The sequence below is a fragment of the Pundamilia nyererei genome, unplaced genomic scaffold (assembly GCF_000239375.1).
Source record: "Pundamilia nyererei isolate P.nyererei 1_Seehausen unplaced genomic scaffold, PunNye1.0 scaffold00898, whole genome shotgun sequence".
Lineage (NCBI taxonomy): Eukaryota > Metazoa > Chordata > Actinopteri > Cichliformes > Cichlidae > Pundamilia > Pundamilia nyererei.
Window position 1 is genome coordinate 40,490 of NW_005188299.1, and position 10,200 is coordinate 50,689.

Genomic DNA, 10,200 nt, shown 5'->3' on the forward strand with positions numbered 1-10,200 from the left:
TTTATTTCTTTTTTTGGGGGGGTTCAACAGGAGAAGAATATCCCTAACAAGTTGATTTGTTCACATTGTCACATCTTAATTTTTAAGTGAAATGTGCATTTTGAGTTTATACACTATGTATATAAGGCAACTGTTTCCTTTTGCAGTATTTTTGTGTGGTGCGTTTTTCTATTTCTTAACAAAAGGTGAACAAATGTGTTTAAGTTCACCTAGGATGATTTGTTTTAATTTTCACATGGTCTTACTGAGGTGATGCGAATTGACAAATGCATTCTATTTTTTGGGGGGGGGGTGGCATGTGCTGGAAAAGCTAGCTTGAAAAGGGACCTTGTAGGTGACTAAAAAGTGCTTGAATTTGACCCTGAAAAAGGCGTATGAACCCTGGAATTAACAAAATATTTCTATATCAGTAAAGTTTTAGTAGCCAGTTATTATCCTAACCCCCAATTCGTTATTATCAGGTTGTATTTAAAACTTCCTGAAAAATTTTCAGCTGATCCAAAATGCTGCAGCGTACTGGCAGGGATTAGAAAGAGAGAGCGTACTGACTCCTCCTAATTATATCCCTGTTAAATCCAAAGTCAAATGTAAAATCCTGCTCCTCACGTACATTGTCTTGAATGATCAGTCCCTGTCTTATTTTAAAGACCCTATAGTACCTTATCACCCCAATAGATAGTGATTTATCAAGTGTCTTGAGGCAGCAGTTGTTGTAGTTTGGGGCTGTATAAATAAAATGACATTTAAAGTAACAGATTTTGAAACACATTTCAAGATAATGTTACAGATGGATGAGAACCTAACAGAGGGAAATGGACCGGCAGAAGCTGTAAAAGACGAGGATATGGAGGTTACAGTAACATCTCAACTAGAAGATGTCCTGGTGACCTCTGACAATGCTGAGATGGTGTCAAACACACAAACACTTTTAGAAGAAGAAAGGGCAGATGCACAAAGGCACTCAATAGCAGCAACCGTGTCTTTAGACACGCATAAGAGCAGCGAGGATTCTGAGGACTCGGACAGGTATGAAAACGCACAGCTGTCAGCGTGGTAAAACAAAGACGGGTGTCGCTAATGCTCTTTTCCTGTCCTCAGTGACAGCTCTTCCTCATCATCTTCATCCTTCTCTTCTCCCTCTGCACCTGCGGCTGTGGAAGAAGTTGATGAAGGTTTCAGCCAACCAGCACCCATCAAAACGCGAGATGAGATTCTGCTCGAGGTCAGTCTGTAATCGTATGTATGTGTGTTCTTGTTAAAACAGCAGTCCCTCTTTTACCGCCGGAGTTACGTTCTAAAAATAACCCACAATAGGTGAAATCTGCGAAGTAGCCAACTTTATTTTTCACAATTTTTATAGATGTTTTAAGGCTGTAAAACCCCACACTACACACTTTATACACTTTTCTCAGACAGGCATGAAATTTTTCACACTTCGCTCTCAAAGTTCAAACCTTCGTAGAAAAATAAGTTCAGTGTTATAGAATGAAACCAAAGGAACCGGCAGATGACGACGTTTCGTCGACATTCGTGTGTTTGATGGGGATAAAACTTAAAAAACGTATAGTACAGCACTTCAGAGTCACACTGCTAGCGATCAAAGATTTATGTAAATTTGGCAAGCTGCACACATTCTGTACTGTACAAGGAGACATGGCATGAGATTGATTGACAATGGTCTACAGCCAATCAGGATGCAGAACAAAATGTGCTGTTTAAAAAAAAAAAAAAAAAGCATGCAAAATTGCACCAAAAAAAATCTGCGAAAGGTGAACGGCATTATAGCGAGGGACCACTGTAGTCTAATATTAATTGTAACACTGAAGGGACGGTAATGGTTTGTGTTAGGGCTGGGCAATGTGAAGAAAATCTAATAATAATAGCTTTGGCTATATACCAATATACCATATAGTGCCTACTGATTCAAATTAACCATTCAACATGTTTTTTTTTTGTTTTTGTTTTTTTAATGATATGGTTGAAAATAACATTTGTTTCTGGAGGTTATTTAAATATAGATAAATCAAAAGACTTAACCTTTAAGTTTTAAAATGTACCTCAACAAAGTAAGAATTAAAGACAGCTAAGAGGGTACATTCGTTTGTACTTCACAGTGCAAATGGATAATGACCCAAAACACATCGCAACAGCAGCTCAGGTCTGTTTTTCAGTGGCAGGACAGAGCATGTTTTTCAGTTATTAAATGCAAAACTGAATCCAGAGAGACCCTCAAACGACAGAAACTGAACATAGGTCAAGTCGAGGCAGTCAAGGGGCAAAACACAGCATTGGGTCATGCTCATGGGTTCTAGACTGACAAAACACTTAAAAAGATTTTACTTGTTTGGATAAAATCCCTGCATTTATGATCAGTAATTACAATAAGAGGTAAATCTTTCATCATTTGCCTCACACAGTATACTTATCATGGGGAACTAGAGCTACATTAACCTCCCAAGCAGAGATGGCCTGTGTTATTGAAAATCTCAGAGGGAGCAACAGGATAATGAGTGACTCGTTACTAAGTCTGATACCAACATTTTGGCAGAAATGCTTAATAAGAATTAAATGAATAAAAATTACTCATGGGAAGTAATAAAATGTCTAGATTTTATATGTGATTGTTCCTGTAATGATGTCATGTGATGTGAAGTAAAAATACCAACAGCATTAATGCCACATTGAGCATTGTTAGTTATTACATTCCAACCAACAAGAACCACTATTAGCGTCTTATTGTCCACACTTTGCCACCATGTGTTTTGTTTTTTGGGGGGGGGGTGTCCTGAATTCTGAACGCCCTCCAGCCTTATGTCTAAATGTCATGTTGTTTGTGTGCAGGAACTTCCGGCAGTGGAGGAAGTATGTATTACCTTACCAGAAGAAGCAGAATTGCAGCCACTGGGCACCGTGTCGAATATTATACAGCAGCTTGGTAAATATAGGCACAGATTGTTTTAAGGCTACATTAGTGTCTACCAGAGGAAGAGCAGGAACAGTTTTGGCTTGTGTTTCAACTTTGTCTTTTACCACTGCTTCTGTCACTGCAGTTATTATCCAGTCCCTGAAAGACACGCCCCCTCTTAATGATGGCAGCATTATCTTCAAGTCTGATCGGGAGGCTGCGGCCAAGGTAAGAATGCCAACAAAAGCTTCTCTTTTGTAGAATGCAATAAGTTGCCTGTGTGGTTTTAAGGCCTTTACACACTGGACGAGTAAAATGCGTGCAAACGTTTTGTGCATTTAAAAATATTTTTCAGACTCAACTATTCTTAATGCAGCCGTTCACACCAAACACATAATTACACATGAAAAATTTGCAGCATTTATTTTTACATCAGGTTTAATTTTTACGGCGCTTCAGGTGCATATAAACATATATGACCACTCACAATGCAATCAAAGTGTTCAGTATGACGGAACATTTGATTGTTGTGTCGCAGAACAGCTCATAATCGGCTCTCGGCCTCCTCGGGTATGGTCCCCGTCTCTGCTAACGAGCTCAAACTGCCTCACTGACATCCTGAAATAGGTACAAAAGAGGCCGTGATACAGCTTCAATAAATACTCACAAAGAAAACGGCGCCGTTATGACTAAAAATGTATCGTTTCATGCATCGTTAAAACACTCGACTCCAGCTACAGGACGCCCAGCTGGAAACACTTCACGCAAGTCGAGCTGCCCGAGATTCACAGAATTTACAGAAAATTTTAAATTTTTGTGATTTATATCGTTATCGGGACGATAGATGTCTTATATTGGGATATGAGATTTTGGTCATATCGCACAGCCCTAGCTTGGACTTATGTTTTGGGTGATTATCTTGCTGTAGGATGAACCCCTGACCAACTAGACGCATACCAGAGGGTACTGCATGATGCTGCAGAATGCTGTGGTAGCTGTTTTGGTTCCGGGTACCTCAATCTGGTCACCGAACCTGGATCCAGCAAAACAACCCCAGACCATCACACTTCTTCCTGCATGTCTGACAGTCGATGCCACACACTGTGGAACCATCCTTTCACCGACTCGACGGCGTACAAAGATCCTGCATGATGAACCGAAGATTTCAAATTTTGATTCATCAGTCCATAATACCTTCCTCCAGTCTTCAGTAGTCCAGTGGTGGTGTGCCATGGCCCAGACAAGCCTCTTTGTCTTATTCTGATGCCTTCGCAATGGCTTTCTTGCTTCAACTCATCCTCCCTGCAGCTTGAAGTCTTGTCTTCACAGTTGAAACTGAGACTTGCTTACTACGACAGTTTCTCTGTAGGACAAACCAACATTGATAAGTGACATGATGGTGTGTCTCTCTTCCATTGTTAATTGTCTTTTTCTCACAATTTGTGTAACAACACACTACTTTCTGCAGTACAATACAGTTCAACTGATGCTCAGGAGGGTATGGTACCACAGTGTGTTCCAGCACTGCTTTTATGCAGACAGAAGGGGTTGGAAGTAATCCAGAAAAATAGGAATAGCTGTAGAAGCTTGATCAACCTCCATTGCTGCAGAACAACAAAATTGTTAACTGATGTTGTGTTTCCTGAAAAAGACCTCTTTGTATAATCTGAAATGTACTTAATGTTTCAGTTTTGTAAAGGCCTTTACACCCAATGATATGACAGTGTTGCACTGTTTCTTTGTTTCAGGTGTTTGAGGTATTTGGCCCGGTGTCCAGCCCAATGTATGTTTTACGTTTTAATTCTGTGGATCAGATTATCAGTAAAGGGCTGAAAGAGGGTACTACCCTTTATTATGCACCAGCCATCAAGGAGTACACGGGATACATCCTCACACAGCAGCTAAGACTGTAAGTACACCATTAGCACCATAAGTATTGGTCTCAGTACACTACTGATGTGGTTCATAATCATGTCTTCTAATATGCACTGGAGAGTATGAAACGGCTGGTATGAGAGTCAGCACCTGCAATATGGTTCTTGCCCTCTGTGTTTGACAAGAGAGGCTGTTGCTCACCTACAGTGTCTCACTTTGTGAACCAAAATGGTCACAATATCAGCAGATGAGGTGATGAATGATATAAATAAGTCATCAGGAGATGTAGCTCTGATGTTCATGAGCTCATCTCTGGTCTGAGAAGTTCTGGTTGTATGGCAGTTTATCAGAGTGCACTGAAACACAGAGCTGGCTGTCTCCGGCACCATCACGAAGGTCCAACTCTGCAATACAGTCACATTTGGATTCCTTTGCTTCCAATCCATTTCAGTGGTGTACAGGGGCATATAGATATTTAGTTTTCTTTGTTGACTGTGTGTAAGCTACTTTTGATTCAGTGAATGGAATCTGTTAGGCTAAGCTCATGTCTGTGTGTTTGTTTGTTATGTTCAAATGAAAATATTTGTGTGCAGATTACAGGGATCAGATGCATCCTGGAAAAATGACCAAGAACCGCCAGAAGAGGTATGTATCCAACAACGTCCATTGTTCATTGAGTCATATTCACACAGATGTTTTGGGTTTGCTGAGTGGATACTAGTGCTACTTGCTGCTCAACTCTTTGTGGACTTCTTTTTAAATTTGTTTTATCACTTTATTCTTGGCTTTGGTTGTTATACTCCATCATTGCATACCACAGTTTTGTTGAGGAGTGTGATCCCTCTATAGTTGGAGCTCACCCTACAGCCCCCGTTCTTAAAGATGGGAACCACTACCCCGGTCTGCCAGTCCAGAAATACTGCCCCTTATCTTCTCGCAGCATTGTAGAGGTTTGTCAACAAAGACAGCCCCACAACATCAAGAGCCTTCAGAAACTTCATCCACCCCAGGGGCCCTGCCACCAAGGAGTTGTTTAACTGCCCCGGTGTTGTCCCCCTCATCCCCAGAGTTGCTTCCTCTATGGAAGACGTGTCAATGGGATTAAGGAAGTATTCCCTCCACCGGCTGACAATATCCTCAGTCGCCCACACTATACACTGTGCATGTAGAGCACTTTTCCCCTCCCGAGTTGCTCCCACACTCGAGTTTTTGGTTCAGCCACTGCCCGAGCTGCTTTCCGCTTGGTCTGTCCATACCCGTCGGCTGCCTCCGAAGTCCCACAGGCTTACCAATCCCGATAGGACTCCTCTTTCAGAATTCCTTCTTTATGACTTCTGTCTCAGATTTTTATAATTAATATATTTTTCCTCTCTCTCCGCCTATTAGGCTCTAGACTATAGTGATGATGAGAAAGAGCAGGAAGCAAAGAGGAAACTGAAAAATGCCAAAAAGAAGGACACTAGCCACACAGGTACTCCCATAAAAACACATCTCCAGTTCTTCTATGTGATGTATAGCATGGATAATGACATCCGCTGAAATTAGAATACTGTAGAACAGGGGTCGGCAACCTGCGGCTCCGGAGCCGCATGCATCTCTTTAGTCCTTATAGTGCGGCTCCGCGTGGTTTGAGAAAATAAATTATAAGTATTTAGCTGAAGTGTATTTTATTTATGTTAGTTATTTTTTTTAACTTGTAGCTCTAAATTGGAAGATCGTTGTGACATTGTAATATAAAAATAAAATTATATTTTATTATTTTTTCATCGCTCAAAATAAACGTCACACTCGCGGAAGCCGGTGTACCCGCCAAAACGCCGTGCATTTATCGAGACTTTCAAGATCTTCGGATCCACATTGTCAGCAGCTGTTCTCCACCGTGAACTATGTTAAAAACAAACACTGCTCACGCCTAAAGATGAAAGTACAGCCCCATTGTAAACATATCACAGCAGACCCGGCGATGTTTGCATGAACACGCTTTTCAGCATCTCTTTATTGATCACTTTTCACACACTGTTGCTGTACGCACACAGCCGGCTGTAGCTTTTCAGCTCACAGCCCGACACATACCAACAACAGCATAGATGGCACAGACGTTAAGGTGGCGAGGCGTGATTGCGGGTGCCGCTCAGGTGCGTCCGCCTCCCCTGCAGCGGTGCTGCAGACCACGCCCCGCCACACACATTAACCAGGTAAAATACATATTTAGGCAGAATACATTTTTTTTGCAGCATAGTGCTATTTTTTTTTATTATATTTTTAAAAGTCAGGTCAAGGCTCCAAAAGCCCAAAGGCGATATAACAGTTTTTGTTTGCTACTTGGATCATTTTAGTTCAGCGTCTTTCCTTTTGTTATATTTCTTTAAGAGTTCAAAATGTATTAATTACATAAATAAAATGTAATTTTCTCTGTAGCAGTTCATGGATTTCATAAGCAACACACCTTAGTTGTTCACATAAAGCATAAAAGTAAAAAGCAATATATACAGTGTTATCTTAATTTTAGATGTCAAAAAGTATTTGTGGCTCCCAGTGTTTTCTTTTGCGTGGAAACCTGTTCCAAATGGCTCTTTGGGTCTTAAAGGTTGCTGACCCCTGCTGTAGAAGCACAAGTTTATATGCAGGTTTTCAGGTTTTGAAGATTAAAGTGTTACAAATAGAGGGTGATACCATCCATCTTTAAATACCATTTCTTGTTTTCCCCCTCTTTTCTAGACAATCGTACTCAGAACCCTTCGCAGCGGCAACATAAGCATGATGGAAGGGGCTTCCCACCAAGACATACAAGGCCTTCTTTCCACCACCAGCACTCATTTAGACAGACAGAGCCACCACGACACACAAATTTCCCCCCTATGTTCATCCCTACTCCCTGTCCTTATCCTCCACCTCCTCACCATTTTCCTCCCTCTAACTTCCCTCTCTACCCTCCTCCTCCTCCTCCTCCTCCTCCAACTCCTCCAACTTTCTTCAATCCTGCTTTCTCCACTCCTTTCTGGCTGCCAAACTCTGCCCCCTTTTCTGACTTTCCCCGCCCTCCCCCTCCTCCTCCTCCACCTCCTCCACCTCAGTGACAACTTGCAAAACCTATCAGCAGTGTCTTGTCTCTGATTGTAAAATAAAGCATACTTACTGTAGGTAATAGAGTTGTGCCACTTTTATGTCTGTTATTTGTGACACAACCACATGCATTGTGTTCACCATCCTGTAAGATCATGAAAGATCACATCACATGAAAATGATATTTTTATATTCTAAAAAAAAATCTGCCATTAATTTTCAAGCAGGGGCCAAAAAGCAAACTGGTGTACTCTGAAACGCAGCATGTTTTCATCATCAGCAACTTTCTTTAGTCTTTCCATGTTGTTAGACAGATGGTGGACTAAACTGGAACTTAACTGACTACCAGCAGCTCGTTTTAGTGTCAAAGAGCTGCGTAAAGCTGCATGTACACTGAAATTGCTCAGATTAAGCACTTTATTTCAGGACTTTTTTTTAAAAGCTTGTATTTTTAATGCAAACCTCATTTTACTTGAAATGAAAAATGAACATTTTATTATTAGAGTGCGATCAGCTCAGTGTGATGATGATTATTAATAAACATTGCAAAAATACTGTCGAATTGTGCTTTGGTCATTTTATTTTCCAGCCTATTGTTGACTATATAAAGACACTGATACTGCTGATACAGTGGATGTATAACTTTATAGTATTTCGAACCTTTGTTTGGGGAAGTTTTGTTGAAGTAGACCTGAAAATTTAATTCAATACCCCAGCTTTAGTGGATGTGTGAGAAGACATTAACATGACTTAAATTCTGATGTGTGCACTATTCTTGGTACACGCATTATATGAAGCCACAGGAAAAATTGCATATGTTTTTAGATTCTGAACAAAAACGAACTAAACACAAACCTCTGCAGAAAAAGAGAAAAGTAACTTCACATATCTAGGTCTATAGTTTTTTTTTTTTTTTTTAATTGTTCCTTATGTGTACTCTGTTCCATCAAACCCCACCTAAAGCAATTTTCTCAGTTAGTGGAAAACCTAAGCCAGTATAGTAGGAATAAGCCAGTGCAAGTGGCAGTAGCCGTTTTCGAGACTCTTTCATTTCTGGGGAGCTGGCAAGCCATCTTTATATACACTTTACCGTTCAGACTGAAACACAGGTTAAACCTCACTACTGTCTGTTTTTGTTCTAGATACAAGATGTAATCATAACCTTTAGGGACTACACCCATTCATCAAAAAAATTCTAAGTTGTTCTACTGTGTTCTGTTGCCATTGTGCCTTAATAAACCTGGTTCATTAAAGCACGTTGTTGGATTGAGCAGAGTGAGCGCGTATGCTGTCCGCTTCACTCCATGGCCTGTCCGTCTGCCTGTGGTGAAATGTGCTGTGCTCATTGAGGAGGCTGGAAGTCTCAACACTGAAGTTTACCAGAATCCCCCACACACAGACCAGTACCTATCAGCTGAAATTAGAATACTGTAGAACAGGGGTCGGCAACGTCTGATCAGAAGATTGGAGGTTTGAATCCAGTGAACGGCTACCCTGCGGTACTCGTGAGCACTTGTGGTACTTGGATGAACCTTGGATACCTCGGATGAAAAATCAACATCAATTCAATGTCGTCTTGCTATTTGAGTACACACTACTCCTGGGGTGCTGGTTTGGTGGCTGCCCACTGTTTCATTGGGTTAAATGCAGAGGGCAATTTACCTATGGGACTTAATAAAGTATACAGAACAACATTGTCATCTCTTATCCAGCAGGTTTATTGACAGAATTTTCTCCAAGCACGACATCCCAGTTCACTTCAGACCCAGACAAAACTAACAAACGCAAATAGAAACTCAGCACATGCTGTGTACTGCAGCAAGGAGTGCCCAGCCCACTACTCTGCAATGAAATAACAATAAATCTTGTGTACCCTTTTTTAAGTGCGATTGTGGCGTTTTTCTACTGGTCACTATTAGAACTAGTTTCTTTCTTGCACTGAAGCCATTTTGTTGCCCACTTTCTAACATATTGAGTAAACTGTGACAAAAACAGAATTTTAAAGTGAAGGAAAGTATTCCTATGTAGCTGAAATAAAAGGGGATTTTGTTAAAATAAATGCTCACGTGAGAATGTGCTAAAGACATATTTCACTAGCTGGGCCTACATTCTCAGTTACGATTGATGGTGGTGGATAAAGAAACGTGAACAGATGCTGCAATTTGGGGTGGGTCTCCAAGGGGACTGGCAGTGGCTCCCAGGCCAGGCAGATCCCCATGTACTAATGTAAATAAAAAAGCAGGTGCGGGGGATGAAATAAAGCATCAACAACCGGTATGACGAACGCGGCCGTGACTCTGGCAGACGAGCTGAACACTTTCTATGCTCGCTTCGAGGCTGCAGCTAAGGACTCCAAC

The 10,200-nt window shown here is 41.0% G+C and overlaps 1 protein-coding gene across 1 annotated transcript; it reads left to right on the forward strand.

The window, feature by feature from the left end:
* The first annotated feature begins 14 nt into the window (after positions 1-14).
* On the forward strand, positions 15-8,299 carry naf1 (nuclear assembly factor 1 homolog (S. cerevisiae)). Its single transcript, XM_005755065.2, has 8 exons — positions 15-1,026; positions 1,099-1,222; positions 2,842-2,935; positions 3,051-3,133; positions 4,654-4,814; positions 5,374-5,425; positions 6,167-6,251; positions 7,499-8,299. The coding sequence occupies exons 1-8, from the start codon at positions 737-739 to the stop codon at positions 7,855-7,857; spliced, it is 1,248 nt and encodes a 415-aa protein (XP_005755122.1). The 5' UTR covers positions 15-736; the 3' UTR covers positions 7,858-8,299.
* Positions 8,300-10,200: the final 1,901 nt, after the last annotated feature.